The sequence below is a fragment of the Lineus longissimus genome, chromosome 2 (assembly GCF_910592395.1).
Source record: "Lineus longissimus chromosome 2, tnLinLong1.2, whole genome shotgun sequence".
Lineage (NCBI taxonomy): Eukaryota > Metazoa > Nemertea > Pilidiophora > Heteronemertea > Lineidae > Lineus > Lineus longissimus.
Genome location: NC_088309.1, coordinates 3,279,643 through 3,297,600, shown reverse-complemented (window position 1 = coordinate 3,297,600; position 17,958 = coordinate 3,279,643). Strand labels below are relative to the sequence as shown.

General features: G+C 39.8%; 2 protein-coding genes across 13 annotated transcripts in view; both read left to right on the top strand.

Moving 5' to 3' along the window:
• LOC135501861 (fibrillin-2-like) overlaps positions 1–2,931 on the top strand; it is a 33,230-nt gene extending 30,299 nt beyond the window's left edge. For 3 of the 12 annotated variants that reach the window (XM_064794313.1, XM_064794247.1, XM_064794256.1), the window contains one exon: positions 460–1,480. In XM_064794313.1, the coding sequence (XP_064650383.1) occupies positions 460–803 (344 nt within the window). In that variant the 3' untranslated portion in view covers positions 804–1,480. Of the gene's footprint in view, positions 1–459; positions 1,482–2,842 lie in introns of those variants that run through there. The other 9 variants (XM_064794294.1, XM_064794272.1, XM_064794266.1 and 6 more) reach the window with 5 other exon arrangements.
• Positions 2,932–2,948: 17 nt separating this feature from the next.
• The window catches only part of LOC135483950 (fibrillin-1-like), a gene marked incomplete at its 5' end in the record, with an annotated part of 30,966 nt that continues 15,956 nt past the window's right edge, over positions 2,949–17,958 (top strand). The window contains 17 exons of the mRNA XM_064765025.1: positions 2,949–3,081; positions 5,179–5,307; positions 5,641–5,772; positions 6,119–6,244; positions 6,439–6,564; positions 6,995–7,123; positions 9,603–9,728; positions 9,923–10,048; positions 12,691–12,819; positions 13,152–13,283; positions 13,630–13,755; positions 13,950–14,075; positions 14,499–14,627; positions 16,158–16,286; positions 16,619–16,750; positions 17,097–17,222; positions 17,417–17,542. Coding sequence (XP_064621095.1) covers positions 2,949–3,081; positions 5,179–5,307; positions 5,641–5,772; positions 6,119–6,244; positions 6,439–6,564; positions 6,995–7,123; positions 9,603–9,728; positions 9,923–10,048; positions 12,691–12,819; positions 13,152–13,283; positions 13,630–13,755; positions 13,950–14,075; positions 14,499–14,627; positions 16,158–16,286; positions 16,619–16,750; positions 17,097–17,222; positions 17,417–17,542 — 2,182 coding nt within the window. The remainder of the gene's footprint in view (positions 3,082–5,178; positions 5,308–5,640; positions 5,773–6,118; positions 6,245–6,438; positions 6,565–6,994; positions 7,124–9,602; positions 9,729–9,922; positions 10,049–12,690; positions 12,820–13,151; positions 13,284–13,629; positions 13,756–13,949; positions 14,076–14,498; positions 14,628–16,157; positions 16,287–16,618; positions 16,751–17,096; positions 17,223–17,416; positions 17,543–17,958) is intronic.

The following is a 17,958-nucleotide window of genomic DNA, read 5'->3' as shown; positions in this document are numbered from 1 at the left end:
GTTCAGCAATGTCAATGCAGAAATTAAAAACAATCCTTCTGTGGGGCCCGATAGTCATTTTGGGGTCCCCAGATAGGCCATATTTTGTTTCCGAATATTTTTCATTTATACTTAATATTATGATTATCATTACGTATTACCTGAGCATTCCATTCAGATTGGTTAAGAAATCCCAGATTGACCTCAACCTTAAGTCTACCGGTAATTCTTTTTTTTTGAATCACCACCCACACTACTTCAGAGCGCGATCCTGATATCTTTAAATTTTCGACCGCACTGCCAATCCAGATGCCATGAGATGTCAAACGAAGTCAACACAGATCTAAACATAGTGCATTTTATCCTAAGTAACACCATCATTTGAACAGAAGGAGCAAGACGTACATTGTTACATTTAGTTAATTTAGGTAAGGAAATAAAGGTCAACAGCCACCATATTTGTTTTATATTTGTTTTCAGTTATCCCGATCCTTATCGTCCTTATCATCCTGGTGGTAATCTTCATCATCATCCTAGTGGTCGTCTGCATGGTGAGACGGAAGAACCGTAAGAACCAGAAGGTAGCGCCAGCAGGTGACGCCGCCGCAGCAGGAATGGAGAAGCCACCAATGGAATATTCTTCTGGGGGATCACCCACGGGATCTCTAGACCCCCTTATACCGGATGGAGAACCAATATCAACGCCGTCATTGGATAACGGTCCGGCACCAGGAGGTGCAGAGACCCCTCACATTATTACGTTGCCAAGCGGAGAGGTTGTTATGCCTGATGGCAGAATAATGCCACCAGAATCTCGAGTTTGATGATCTTTTGTAAAAATGAAAAAAAGGATTTTAGATTCTTGATTTTAGATTTTTGCCAGCAAAGGCTCAGGCAAGTTTTATCCACAGGAAATCGTCTGTAATTTGTTTAATGATTGTTGGCTCTGTGACCTGTGCCATGATGAGTCAGAACGACCGAGGACAAAAACGTATCGAACAGAGACAGACACAACCGCAGCTCATATTCACATATTGTTCCGTCCGTCACGATGTTGTCAACAAATATTTTGTGTGTATCCGGATATTTGGACTATAAAAACTGCTGCTGATTGCATATTTACAGTTCACCTCTCTATTAAGGACACTCTTTGGACTGACAAGTGCTGTCTGAGAGGTGTCCTGATGACAGAGGTCAAATTCAGTGGAAATGCTCAATTCGTGACCGAGAGCAGTGTCCTTAGAGATGTGTCAGCTGCGGGAGGTTCTACTGTACTTAAAAACTTTTGTATCATAGCTTCGGGGTTTGAAAATCGTATCTGTACATATGTTCATACATTTTATACAGAGCTGTGTAGTGTAAATAGTACCGGTACTTAACATTTATTACTTATTCGATTAGAAATGTATTGTGTTTAATATTGGCAGGAGATTATGGGTTTTAAAATGTGGCGTTGATATCTGCTAGAAAGGAATAAAATATATTTTGTAGATAAAACAGTGTTTTATAATGTATAATCGGAAGTTTTTGTAGGTGGAAAGTTTGTCATTTAGGATGAGGTTCGAACACTCTCACTATTACTTAATAGTGATGGCTGCAACCCCTCGATCCCAACTTATGCACACACTAAAGACACCGAAAATGTTGGATGCCAAATTAAACTGAGAGATTCATAATCAAATTCAACAGTGAACGTGCACATTTACTTATATGTAAGCTGGCCTGAGGTACAACATCGTCTCCTGTTTCCTCGCAGGAACATCAAGGTAAGTTGTTTTACCTATTTTATATAGCAGATGATACCTCTAACTACCATCATTAAAGCCGTTGGGTGAGGTCAAAGTAAGCCTCAGAAAGCACAACGTTTAGTATCAAATCGATTAACTAATAGGAAATACTAATACTGCACCAACCAGTTCCTAATCATAAATCAACTCTGCATTGATGTGCAAAACAGTATGCTTAATAGTTTCCTGCATTACCCGCCAATGATGGTTAAATTGATGGTTTTTAGGGCCCCTATGGTCGAAGACATTCTGTGATATAAGCTGCATTCCTTCATTTCAATATCAAGCCACGCCTTGCATATCATCAATAACAGGACCGTCAAATTTGCCTGGTACGTGACTCAGTTATACTGGCCTATTCCCTACCTGATGCACTGTTTTACCTGATATCCTCCAAATGGTCTCCTCTGTCTCCACTCTATCGGCACAGTTGATGGAATCCTAGCATCAACATGACAAATCTGCCAAGTCCTCCCCTGATCTCGATAACAGTGTTGTCACGAGTTTGTTCCTTGGTCTGTTGATTTGCTGGGTGCCGAAGGCATTGGTGAGTTCGTCTCTTCCTTTCATTGGCTAATGTAGCTTGGTTTTCCCACTGTTGTCTGTAAACGGAAATTCCACCAGTATCCGTATTCGTTGCAGTAGTGTAGTTACACTTCCCAAATGTGCAGCTGGAAAGTGGCACCTACCATTTTGATATCGATAATGTTGCGCAAACATCTGTCAATACCCTGATTTCTTTCTAGGAAACGTTTATTAATTTCAGGATGATCGCAGACCATACTGCTCTACTGTCTTATTTTGAAATGTCTTTAGAGCTTAATCGCTCATGGCCGGCTTCAGGTAGAAATTTTAATGAACATGGCTTTCTCTCTCTTTTAGAAATGCATGTGAAACTCGATTCGCTTCGTCTTAGCTAAAGACCTACTGTACAGAGATATCAAACTGTTGCTTATGATTCATTAGCTTCTGAGTTCGTGGTAAGCACCATTGAAGATATTTGAATGATGAAAGGGATTGCTGTATCAAAGATCACATATAATCAAAGAAAGAAATGTGTTCTTGCTCTTTTCCAGATATCGATGAGTGTACGGCTCGTAACGACAACTGTGACAGGACCTTCGAACAATTCGAGATTTACTCATTCTAAACTGTGTTTTTCAATTAATATTGGTGATCTCTTCAGATATCAACGAATGCACTGCGAATACACACAACTGCGACAGGACGAACGGCATATGCACCAATACACCGGCAGGATCATTCACGTGTTCTTGTAAAAGTGGTTTCACTGGAAACGGGAGAACATGCACAGGTAGGTACTGAATCCCAAGCCAGAAGTTTCTAAAGTTTACTAATGCTATTAGGGTATACATGAGGACTGATAAAGTATTAAGGCTTTTCTTGTATTTTGTTGTGTTTGTCTTCAATGAGATAAGAAGAGGTTTACAATTGAACACAGAACAATGAACGTTTTTCATATAGTTGATGACCTTCCAACCCCATCATTTGTAATTGTGAACAAGACACATCGATATTTTCGCTTTATATAATGGACCCGTAGGTTGCAAACCTAACAAAAGACAGTACTGTTAATGGTCTTTACTTCGAATGCACCTCGAATACCTCGGATGCACCTCAAATACCTACCACAAGTGCGACAGAACTCAAAGAATCTGCAAAATTTACTGTGAGAAGATTATTCAGTGGAAGTATATCTGAAGTATATCATTCTTGTGTATCAGATATCAACGAATGCACTGCGAATACACACAACTGCGACAGGACGAACGGCATATGCACCAATACACCGGCAGGATCATTCACGTGTTCTTGTAAAAGTGGTTTCACTGGAAACGGGAGAACATGCACAGGTAGGTATTGAATCCCTAGCCAGAAGTTTCTAAAGTTTACTAATGTTATTAGGGTATACATGAGGATTTATAAGGTATTAAGGCTTTTCTTGTATTTCGTGGTGTTTCTCTTCAATGAGATAAGAAGAGGTTTACAATTGAACACAGAACAATGAACGTTTTTCATATAGTTGATGACCTTCCGACCCCATCATTTGTAATTGTGAACAAAACACATCGATATTTTCGCTTTACATAATGGACCCGTAGGTTGCAAACCTAACAAAAGACAGTACTGTTAATGGTCTTTACTTCGAATGCACCTCGAATACCTCGGATGCACCTCAAATACCACAACTGTGACAGAACTCAAAGAATCTGCACAATTTACTGTGAGAAGATTATTCAGCGGAAGTATATCTGAAGTATATCATTCTTGTTTATCAGATATCAACGAATGCACTGCGAATACACACAACTGCGACAGGACGAACGGCATATGCACCAATACACCGGCAGGATCATTCACATGTTCTTGTAAAAGTGGTTTCACTGGAAACGGGAGAACATGCACAGGTAGGTATTGAATCCCTAGCCAGAAGTTTCTAAAGTTTACTAGTGCTATTAGGGTATACATGAGGATTTATAAGGTATTAAGGCTTTTCTTGTATTTTGTTGTGTTTGTCTTCAATGAGATAAGAAGAGGTTTACAATTGAACACAGAACAATGAACGTTTTTCATATAGTTGATGACCTCCAACCCCATCATTTGTAATTGTGAACAAGACACATCGATATTTTCGCTTTACATAATGGACCCGTAGGTTGCAAACCTAACAAAAGACAGTACTGTTAATGGTCTTTACTTCGAATGCACCTCGAATACCTCGGATGCACCTCAAATACCTTCCACAAGTGCGACAGAACTCAAAGAATCTGCAAAATTTACTGTGAGAAGATTATTCAGTGGAAGTATATCTGAAGTATATCAGTCTTGTGTATCAGATATCAACGAATGCACTGCGAATACACACAACTGCGACAGGACGAACGGCATATGCACCAATACACCGGCAGGATCATTCACGTGTTCTTGTAAAAGTGGTTTCACTGGAAACGGGAGAACATGCACAGGTAGGTACTGAATCCCAAGCCAGAAGTTTCTAAAGTTTACTAATGCTATTAGGGTATACATGAGGATTTATAAGGTATTAAGGCTTTTCTTGTATTTCGTGGTGTTTCTCTTCAATGAGATAAGAAGAGGTTTACAATTGAACACAGAACAATGAACGTTTTTCATATAGTTGATGACCTTCCCACCCCATCATTTGTAATTGTGAACAAAACACATCGATATTTTCGCTTTACATCATGGACCCGTAGGTTGCAAACCTAACAAAAGACAGTACTGTAATGGTCTTTACTTCGAATGCACCTCGCATACCTCGGATGCACCTCAAATACCACAACTGCGACAGAACTCAAAGAATCCGCACAATTTACTGTGAGAAGATTATTCAGCGGAAGTATATCTGAAGTATATCATTCTTGTTTATCAGATATCAACGAATGCACTGCGAATACACACAACTGCGACAGGACGAACGGCATATGCACCAATACACCGGCAGGATCATTCACATGTTCTTGTAAAAATGGTTTCACTGGAAACGGGATAATATGCACAGGTTAGTTATAAAGGGGAGCGCGTATGGAGCAGTTCGTTGAAAAGGAAAGGGTGGGTGGGTGGTGCAAATAAACTTTATCAGCATACCGTTGTTTTTTTTTACCTGAAACTGTCAATCTGGCTTCACTAGAGACGGGAAGACATGCACAGGTAAATTAAAGAGGTCACCACACCGAAACCAATATATCATTCACCAGTATGAGGGAACTTGGAATAGTTTGAGAGTTAACAGTTCCTCACTCTTTATTAAACAATGAAATGGTTTGGGTAACCCGATAAAATCGAGGCTCAATCTGTCAAAATCATATTCCAATGTTATTGCTTTCACATTTAGACATAAACGAGTGCACTGCGAACACCCAGAACTGTGACAGAACCAATGGTATATGCACCAACACTCAAGGATCATTCACATGCGCTTGTAAACCTGGCTTTACTGGAAACGGGGTGACATGCAGTGCAACAGGTAAGATCATTTACAGTTTTTGTAATTCCGATACTTTCACCAGTTGTGAGTTAAGTAAAGGTACATTTATAGAGGATGTAGGGCTCTTATATTAGGTGTGCATGTCTCACCTTTTAGTTAGGTAACCAGACTGGAGTATGTATGGAGAAGGAGGGGGCATTTATAACTTGTGTACGTCTAGTCTGACGATCGGGTAAGAAGAGGGTAACATGTATGGCGAGGGAGGGATTTTTATCAAATCGCCACGCCCAGTCTGTCAATAGAATAAGCAGTACTATAATACCCTGTGTGCGAGTATGGCGGCCCACATCATAAAACACTCATTGACCACCTTCGGTGTTTTCAGCTGTAGACGAATGCACATTGAAAACAGACAATTGTGACAGGACAAACGGGATCTGTACTGATACTCCGACATCATTTGTCTGTTCGTGCAAGAATGGCTTTGCAGGCAATGGAAGGACTTGCACAGGTAAGACAGAATGATGGAACCTCTACTGTTCTAGAGTTTCGATTACAGCAGCTGTCCTGTGGAAGCTCGTACTTAATCGTTACATATCTCATGCCTCTATGAACATTTGTCATTGGTACAAGTCTATGACAAATTTCTTTATCTCTTACTCATTCTAAACTGTGTTTTTCAATTAATATTGGTGATCTCTTCAGATATCAACGAATGTACTGCGAATACACACAACTGCGACAGGACAAACGCTATATGTAGCAATAAAGTCGGTTCCTTCACCTGTGCCTGTAAAACGGGATTCACCGGAAACGGGATAACATGCACAGGTAGGTACTGAATCCCAAGCCAGAAGTTTCTAAAGTTTACTAATGCTATTAGGGTATACATGAGGATTTATAAGGTATTAATGCTTTTCTTGTATTTCGTGGTGTTTCTCTTCAATGAGATAAGAAGAGGTTTACAATTGAACACAGAACAATGAACGTTTTTCATATAGTTGATGACCTTCCGACCCCATCATTTGTAATTGTGAACAAGACACATCGATATTTTCGCTTTACATAATGGACCCGTAGGTTGCAAACCTAACAAAAGACAGTACTGTTAATGGTCTTTACTTCGAATGCACCTCGAATACCTCGGATGCACCTCAAATACCTACCACAAGTGCGACAGAACTCAAAGAATCTGCAAAATTTACTGTGAGAAGATTATTCAGTGGAAGTATATCTGAAGTATATCATTCTTGTGTATCAGATATCAACGAATGCACTGCGAATACACACAACTGCGACAGGACGAACGGCATATGCACCAATACACCGGCAGGATCATTCACGTGTTCTTGTAAAAGTGGTTTCACTGGAAACGGGAGAACATGCACAGGTAGGTATTGAATCCCTAGCCAGAAGTTTCTAAAGTTTACTAATGTTATTAGGGTATACATGAGGATTTATAAGGTATTAAAGGCTTTTTTTGTATTTCGTGGTGTTTCTCTTCAATGAGATAAGAAGAGGTTTACAATTGAACACAGAACAATGAACGTTTTTCATATAGTTGATGACCTTCCGACCCCATCATTTGTAATTGTGAACAAAACACATCGATATTTTCGCTTTACATAATGGACCCGTAGGTTGCAAACCTAACAAAAGACAGTACTGTTAATGGTCTTTACTTCGAATGCACCTCGAATACCTCGGATGCACCTCAAATACCACAACTGTGACAGAACTCAAAGAATCTGCACAATTTACTGTGAGAAGATTATTCAGCGGAAGTATATCTGAAGTATATCATTCTTGTTTATCAGATATCAACGAATGCACTGCGAATACACACAACTGCGACAGGACGAACGGCATATGCACCAATACACCGGCAGGATCATTCACATGTTCTTGTAAAAGTGGTTTCACTGGAAACGGGAGAACATGCACAGGTAGGTATTGAATCCCTAGCCAGAAGTTTCTAAAGTTTACTAGTGCTATTAGGGTATACATGAGGATTTATAAGGTATTAAGGCTTTTCTTGTATTTTGTTGTGTTTGTCTTCAATGAGATAAGAAGAGGTTTACAATTGAACACAGAACAATGAACGTTTTTCATATAGTTGATGACCTCCAACCCCATCATTTGTAATTGTGAACAAGACACATCGATATTTTCGCTTTACATAATGGACCCGTAGGTTGCAAACCTAACAAAAGACAGTACTGTTAATGGTCTTTACTTCGAATGCACCTCGAATACCTCGGATGCACCTCAAATACCTACCACAAGTGCGACAGAACTCAAAGAATCTGCAAAATTTACTGTGAGAAGATTATTCAGTGGAAGTATATCTGAAGTATATCAGTCTTGTGTATCAGATATCAACGAATGCACTGCGAATACACACAACTGCGACAGGACGAACGGCATATGCACCAATACACCGGCAGGATCATTCACGTGTTCTTGTAAAAGTGGTTTCACTGGAAACGGGAGAACATGCACAGGTAGGTACTGAATCCCAAGCCAGAAGTTTCTAAAGTTTACTAATGCTATTAGGGTATACATGAGGATTTATAAGGTATTAAGGCTTTTCTTGTATTTCGTGGTGTTTCTCTTCAATGAGATAAGAAGAGGTTTACAATTGAACACAGAACAATGAACGTTTTTCATATAGTTGATGACCTTCCCACCCCATCATTTGTAATTGTGAACAAAACACATCGATATTTTCGCTTTACATCATGGACCCGTAGGTTGCAAACCTAACAAAAGACAGTACTGTAATGGTCTTTACTTCGAATGCACCTCGCATACCTCGGATGCACCTCAAATACCACAACTGCGACAGAACTCAAAGAATCCGCACAATTTACTGTGAGAAGATTATTCAGCGGAAGTATATCTGAAGTATATCATTCTTGTTTATCAGATATCAACGAATGCACTGCGAATACACACAACTGCGACAGGACGAACGGCATATGCACCAATACACCGGCAGGATCATTCACATGTTCTTGTAAAAATGGTTTCACTGGAAACGGGATAATATGCACAGGTTAGTTATAAAGGGGAGCGCGTATGGAGCAGTTCGTTGAAAAGGAAAGGGTGGGTGGGTGGTGCAAATAAACTTTATCAGCATACCGTTGTTTTTTTTAACCTGAAACTGTCAATCTGGCTTCACTAGAGACGGGAAGACATGCACAGGTAAATTAAAGAGGTCACCACACCGAAACCAATATATCATTCACCAGTATGAGGGAACTTGGAATAGTTTGAGAGTTAACAGTTCCTCACTCTTTATTAAACAATGAAATGGTTTGGGTAACCCGATAAAATCGAGGCTCAATCTGTCAAAATCATATTCCAATGTTATTGCTTTCACATTAAGACATAAACGAGTGCACTGCGAACACCCAGAACTGTGACAGAACCAATGGTATATGCACCAACACTCAAGGATCATTCACATGCGCTTGTAAACCTGGCTTTACTGGAAACGGGGTGACATGCAGTGCAACAGGTAAGATCATTTACAGTTTTTGTAATTCCGATACTTTCACCAGTTGTGAGTTAAGTAAAGGTACATTTATAGAGGATGTAGGGCTCTTATATTAGGTGTGCATGTCTCACCTTTTAGTTAGGTAACCAGACTGGAGTATGTATGGAGAAGGAGGGGGCATTTATAACTTGTGTACGTCTAGTCTGACGATCGGGTAAGAAGAGGGTAACATGTATGGCGAGGGAGGGATTTTTATCAAATCGCCACGCCCAGTCTGTCAATAGAATAAGCAGTACTATAATACCCTGTGTGCGAGTATGGCGGCCCACATCATAAAACACTCATTGACCACCTTCGGTGTTTTCAGCTGTAGACGAATGCACATTGAAAACAGACAATTGTGACAGGACAAACGGGATCTGTACTGATACTCCGACATCATTTGTCTGTTCGTGCAAGAATGGCTTTGCAGGCAATGGAAGGACTTGCACAGGTAAGACAGAATGATGGAACCTCTACTGTTCTAGAGTTTCGATTACAGCAGCTGTCCTGTGGAAGCTCGTACTTAATCGTTACATATCTCATGCCTCTATGAACATTTGTCATTGGTACAAGTCTATGACAAATTTCTTTATCTCTTACTCATTCTAAACTGTGTTTTTCAATTAATATTGGTGATCTCTTCAGATATCAACGAATGTACTGCGAATACACACAACTGCGACAGGACAAACGCTATATGTAGCAATAAAGTCGGTTCCTTCACCTGTGCCTGTAAAACGGGATTCACCGGAAACGGGATAACATGCACAGGTAGGTACTGAATCCCAAGCCAGAAGTTTCTAAAGTTTACTAATGCTATTAGGGTATACATGAGGATTTATAAGGTATTAATGCTTTTCTTGTATTTCGGGGTGTTTCTCTTCAATGAGATAAGAAGAGGTTTACAATTGAACACAGAACAATGAACGTTTTTCATATAGTTGATGACCTTCCGACCCCATCATTTGTAGGGAACAAGACACATCGATATTTTCGCTTTACATAATGGACCCGTAGGTTGCAAACCTAACAAAAGACAGTACTGTTAATGGTCTTTACTTCGAATGCACCTCGAATACCTCGGATGCACCTCAAATACCTACCACAAGTGCGACAGAACTCAAAGAATCTGCAAAATTTACTGTGAGAAGATTATTCAGTGGAAGTATATCTGAAGTATATCATTCTTGTGTATCAGATATCAACGAATGCACTGCGAATACACACAACTGCGACAGGACGAACGGCATATGCACCAATACACCGGCAGGATCATTCACGTGTTCTTGTAAAAGTGGTTTCACTGGAAACGGGAGAACATGCACAGGTAGGTATTGAATCCCTAGCCAGAAGTTTCTAAAGTTTACTAATGTTATTAGGGTATACATGAGGATTTATAAGGTATTAAAGGCTTTTTTTGTATTTCGTGGTGTTTCTCTTCAATGAGATAAGAAGAGGTTTACAATTGAACACAGAACAATGAACGTTTTTCATATAGTTGATGACCTTCCGACCCCATCATTTGTAATTGTGAACAAAACACATCGATATTTTCGCTTTACATAATGGACCCGTAGGTTGCAAACCTAACAAAAGACAGTACTGTTAATGGTCTTTACTTCGAATGCATCTCGAATACCTCGGATGCACCTCAAATACCACAACTGCGACGGAACTCAAAGAATCTGCAAAATTTACTGTGAGAAGATTATTCAGTGGAAGTATATCTGAAGTATATCATTCTTGTTTATCAGATATCAACGAATGCACTGCGAATACACACAACTGCGACAGGACGAACGGCATATGCACCAATACACCGGCAGGATCATTCACATGTTCTTGTAAAAGTGGTTTCACTGGAAACGGGAGAACATGCACAGGTAGGTATTGAATCCCTAGCCAGAAGTTTCTAAAGTTTACTAATGCTATTAGGGTATACATGAGGATTTATAAGGTATTAAGGCTTTTCTTGTATTTTGTTGTGTTTGTCTTCAATAAGATAAGAAGAGGTTTACAATTGAACACAGAACAATGAACGTTTTTCATATAGTTGATGACCTTCCGACCCCATCATTTGTAATTGTGAACAAAACACATCGATATTTTCGCTTTACATAATGGACCCGTAGGTTGCAAACCTAACAAAAGACAGTACTGTTAATGGTCTTTACTTCGAATGCACCTCGAATACCTCGGATGCACCTCAAATACCACAACTGCGACAGAACTCAAAGAATCTGCACAATTTACTGTGAGAAGATTATTCAGCGGAAATATATCTGAAGTATATCATTCTTGTTTATCAGATATCAACGAATGCACTGCGAATACACACAACTGCGACAGGACGAACGGCATATGCACCAATACACCGGCAGGATCATTCACATGTTCTTGTAAAAGTGGTTTCACTGGAAACGGGAGAACATGCACAGGTAGGTACTGAATCCCAAGCCAGAAGTTTCTAAAGTTTACTAATGCTATTAGGGTATACATGAGGATTTATAAGGTATTAAGGCTTTTCTTGTATTTTGTTGTGTTTGTCTTCAATGAGATAAGAAGAGGTTTACAATTGAACACAGAACAATGAACGTTTTTCATATAGTTGATGACCTTCCGACCCCATCATTTGTAGTGAACAAGACACATCGATATTTTCGCTTTACAGAATGGACCCGTAGGTTGCAAACCTAACAAAAGACAGTACTGTTAATGGTCTTTACTTCGAATGCACCTCGAATACCTCGGATGCACCTCAAATACCACAACTGCGACGGAACTCAAAGAATCTGCACAATTTACTGTGAGAAGATTATTCAGCGGAAATATATCTGAAGTATATCATTCTTGTTTATCAGATACCAACGAATGCACTGCGAATACACACAACTGCGACAGGACGAACGGCATATGCACCAATACACCGGCAGGATCATTCACATGTTCTTGTAAAAGTGGTTTCACTGGAAACGGGAGAACATGCACAGGTAGGTACTGAATCCCAAGCCAGAAGTTTCTAAAGTTTACTAATGCTATTAGGGTATACATGAGGATTTATACGGTATTAAGGCTTTTCTTGTATTTTGTTGTGTTTGTCTTCGATGAGATAAGAAGAGGTTTACAATTGAACACAGAACAATGAACGTTTTTCATATAGTTGATGACCTTCCGACCCCATCATTTGTAGGGAACAAGACACATCGATATTTTCGCTTCACATAATGGACCCGTAGGTTGCAAACCTAACAAAAGACAGTACTGTTAATGGTCTTTACTTCGAATGCACCTCGAATACCTCGGATGCACCTCAAATACCACAACTGCGACAGAACTCAAAGAATCTGCACAATTTACTGTGAGAAGATTATTCAGCGGATGTATATCTGAAGTATATCATTCTTGTTTATCAGATATCAACGAATGCACTGCGAATACACACAACTGCGACAGGACGAACGGCATATGCACCAATACACCGGCAGGATCATTCACATGTTCTTGTAAAAATGGTTTCACTGGAAACGGGATAATATGCACAGGTTAGTTATAAAGGGGAGCGTGTATGGAGCAGTTCGTTGAAAAGGAAAGGGTGGGTGGGTGGTGCAAATAAACTTTGTCAGCATACCGTTGTTTTTTTTACCTGAAACTGTCAATCTGGCTTCACTAGAGACGGGAAGACATGCACAGGTAAATTAAAGAGGTCACCACACCGAAACCAATATATCATTCACCAGTATGAGGGAACTTGGAATAGTTTGAGAGTTAACAGTTCCTCACTCTTTATTAAACAATGAAATGGTTTGGGTAACCCGATAAAATCGAGGCTCAATTTGTCAAAATCATATTCCAATGTTATTGCTTTCACATTTAGACATAAACGAGTGCACTGCGAACACCCAGAACTGTGACAGAACCAATGGTATATGCACCAACACTCAAGGATCATTCACATGCGCTTGTAAACCTGGCTTTACTGGAAACGGGGTGACATGCAGTGCAACAGGTAAGATCATTTACAGTTTTTGTAATTCCGATACTTTCACCAATTGTGAGTTAAGTAAAGGTACATTTATAGAGGATGTAGGGCTCTTATATTAGGTGTGCATGTCTCACCTTTTAGTTAGGTAACCAGACTGGAGTATGTATGGAGAAGGAGGGGGCATTTATAACTTGTGTACGTCTAGTCTGACGATCGGGTAAGAAGAGGGTAACATGTATGGCGAGGGAGGGATTTTTATCAAATCGCCACGCCCAGTCTGTCAATAAAATAAGCAGTACTATAATACCCTGTGTGCGAGTATGGCGGCCCACATCATAAAACACTCATTGACCACCTTCGGTGTTTTCAGCTGTAGACGAATGCACATTGAAAACAGACAATTGTGACAGGACAAACGGGATCTGTACTGATACTCCGACATCATTTTTCTGTTCGTGCAAGAATGGCTTTGCAGGCAATGGAAGGACTTGCACAGGTAAGACAGAATGATGGAACCTCTACTGTTCTAGAGTTTCGATTACAGCAGCTGTCCTGTGGAAGCTCGTACTTAATCGTTACATATCTCATGCCTCTATGAACATTTGTCATTGGTACAAGTCTATGACAAATTTCTTTATCTCTTACTCATTCTAAACTGTGTTTTTCAATTAATATTGGTGATCTCTTCAGATATCAACGAATGTACTGCGAATACACACAACTGCGACAGGACAAACGCTATATGTAGCAATACAGTCGGTTCCTTCACCTGTGCCTGTAAAACGGGATTCACCGGAAACGGGATAACATGCACAGGTAGGTACTGAATCCCAAACCAGAAGTTTCTAAAGTTTACTAATGCTATTTGGGTATACATGAGGATTTATAAGGTATTAATGCTTTTCTTGTATTTTGTTGTGTTTGTCTTCGATGAGATAAGAAGAGGTTTACAATTGAACACAGAACAATGAACGTTTTTCATATAGTTGATGACCTTCCGACCCCATCATTTGTAGGGAACAAGACACATCGATATTTTCGCTTTACATAATGGACCCGTAGGTTGCAAACCTAACAAAAGACAGTACTGTTAATGGTCTTTACTTCGAATGCACCTCGAATACCTCGGATGCACCTCAAATACCACAACTGCGACAGAACTCAAAGAATCTGCACAATTTACTGTGAGAAGATTATTCAGCGGAAGTATATCTGAAGTATATCATTCTTGTTTATCAGATATCAACGAATGCACTGCGAATACACACAACTGCGACAGGACGAACGGCATATGCACCAATACACCGGCAGGATCATTCATATGTTCTTGTAAAAGTGGTTTCACTGGAAACGGGAGAACATGCACAGGTAGGTACTGAATCCCAAGCCAGAAGTTTCTAAAGTTTACTAATGCTATTAGGGTATACATGAGGATTTATAAGGTATTAAGGCTTTTCTTGTATTTTGTTGTGTTTGTCTTCAATGAGATAAGAAGAGGTTTACAATTGAACACAGAACAATGAACGTTTTTCATATAGTTGATGACCTTCCGACCCCATCATTTGTAATTGTGAACAAAACACATCGATATTTTCGCTTTACATAATGGACCCTAGGTTGCAAACCTAACAAAAGACAGTACTGTTAATGGTCTTTACTTCGAATGCACCTCGAATACCTCGGATGCACCTCAAATACCACAACTGCGACAGAACTCAAAGAATCTGCACAATTTACTGTGAGAAGATTATTCAGCGGAAGTATATCTGAAGTATATCATTCTTGTGTATCAGATATCAACGAATGCACTGCGAATACACACAACTGCGACAGGACGAACGGCATATGCACCAATACACCGGCAGGATCATTCACCTGTTCTTGTAAAAGTGGTTTCACTGGAAACGGGAGAACATGCACAGGTAGGTACTGAATCCCAAGCCAGAAGTTTCTAAAGTTTACCAATGCTATTAGGGTATACATGAGGATTTATAAGGTATTAAGGCTTTTCTTGTATTTCGTGGTGTTTCTCTTCAATGAGATAAGAAGAGGTTTACAATTGAACACAGAACAATGAACGTTTTTCATATAGTTGATGACCTTCCGACCCCATCATTTGTAATTGTGAACAAGACACATCGATATTTCGCTTTACATAATAGACCCGTAGGTTGTAAACCTAACAAAAGACAGTACTGTTAATGGTCTTTACTTCGAATGCACCTCGAATACCTCGGATGCACCTCAAATACCACAACTGCGACGGAACTCAAAGAATCTGCACAATTTACTGTGAGAAGATTATTCAGCGGAAATATATCTGAAGTATATCATTCTTGTTTATCAGATACCAACGAATGCACTGCGAATACACACAACTGCGACAGGACGAACGGCATATGCACCAATACACCGGCAGGATCATTCACATGTTCTTGTAAAAGTGGTTTCACTGGAAACGGGAGAACATGCACAGGTAGGTACTGAATCCCAAGCCAGAAGTTTCTAAAGTTTACTAATGCTATTAGGGTATACATGAGGATTTATACGGTATTAAGGCTTTTCTTGTATTTTGTTGTGTTTGTCTTCGATGAGATAAGAAGAGGTTTACAATTGAACACAGAACAATGAACGTTTTTCATATAGTTGATGACCTTCCGACCCCATCATTTGTAGGGAACAAGACACATCGATATTTTCGCTTTACATAATGGACCCGTAGGTTGCAAACCTAACAAAAGACAGTACTGTAATGGTCTTTACTTCGAATGCACCTCGAATACCTCGGATGCACCTCAAATACCACAACTGCGACAGAACTCAAAGAATCTGCACAATTTACTGTGAGAAGATTATTCAGCGGAAGTATATCTGAAGTATATCATTCTTGTTTATCAGATATCAACGAATGCACTGCGAATACACACAACTGCGACAGGACGAACGGCATATGCACCAATACACCGGCAGGATCATTCACATGTTCTTGTAAAAATGGTTTCACTGGAAACGGGATAATATGCACAGGTTAGTTATAAAGGGGAGCGTGTATGGAGCAGTTCGTTGAAAAGGAAAGGGTGGGTGGGTGGTGCAAATAAACTTTGTCAGCATACCGTTGTTTTTTTTACCTGAAACTGTCAATCTGGCTTCACTAGAGACGGGAAGACATGCACAGGTAAATTAAAGAGGTCACCACACCGAAACCAATATATCATTCACCAGTATGAGGGAACTTGGAATAGTTTGAGAGTTAACAGTTCCTCACTCTTTATTAAACAATGAAATGGTTTGGGTAACCCGATAAAATCGAGGCTCAATTTGTCAAAATCATATTCCAATGTTATTGCTTTCACATTTAGACATAAACGAGTGCACTGCGAACACCCAGAACTGTGACAGAACCAATGGTATATGCACCAACACTCAAGGATCATTCACATGCGCTTGTAAACCTGGCTTTACTGGAAACGGGGTGACATGCAGTGCAACAGGTAAGATCATTTACAGTTTTTGTAATTCCGATACTTTCACCAATTGTGAGTTGAGTAAAGGTACATTTATAGAGGATGTAGGGCTCTTATATTAGGTGTGCATGTCTCACCTTTTAGTTAGGTAACCAGACTGGAGTATGTATGGAGAAGGAGGGGGCATTTATAACTTGTGTACGTCTAGTCTGACGATCGGGTAAGAAGAGGGTAACATGTATGGCGAGGGAGGGATTTTTATCAAATCGCCACGCCCAGTCTGTCAATAAAATAAGCAGTACTATAATACCCTGTGTGCGAGTATGGCGGCCCACATCATAAAACACTCATTGACCACCTTCGGTGTTTTCAGCTGTAGACGAATGCACATTGAAAACAGACAATTGTGACAGGACAAACGGGATCTGTACTGATACTCCGACATCATTTTTCTGTTCGTGCAAGAATGGCTTTGCAGGCAATGGAAGGACTTGCACAGGTAAGACAGAATGATGGAACCTCTACTGTTCTAGAGTTTCGATTACAGCAGCTGTCCTGTGGAAGCTCGTACTTAATCGTTACATATCTCATGCCTCTATGAACATTTGTCATTGGTACAAGTCTATGACAAATTTCTTTATCTCTTACTCATTCTAAACTGTGTTTTTCAATTAATATTGGTGATCTCTTCAGATATCAACGAATGTACTGCGAATACACACAACTGCGACAGGACAAACGCTATATGTAGCAATACAGTCGGTTCCTTCACCTGTGCCTGTAAAACGGGATTCACCGGAAACGGGATAACATGCACAGGTAGGTACTGAATCCCAAACCAGAAGTTTCTAAAGTTTACTAATGCTATTTGGGTATACATGAGGATTTATAAGGTATTAATGCTTTTCTTGTATTTCGTGGTGTTTCTCTTCAATGAGATAAGAAGAGGTTTACAATTGAACACAGAACAATGAACGTTTTTCATATAGTTGATGACCTTCCGACCCCATCATTTATAATTGTGAACAAAACACATCGATATTTTCGCTTTACATAATGGACCCGTAGGTTGCAAACCTAACAAAAGACAGTACTGTTAATGGTCTTTACTTCGAATGCACCTCGAATACCTCGGATGCACCTCAAATACCACAACTGCGACAGAACTCAAAGAATCTGCACAATTTACTGTGAGAAGATTATTCAGCGGAAGTATATCTGAAGTATATCATTCT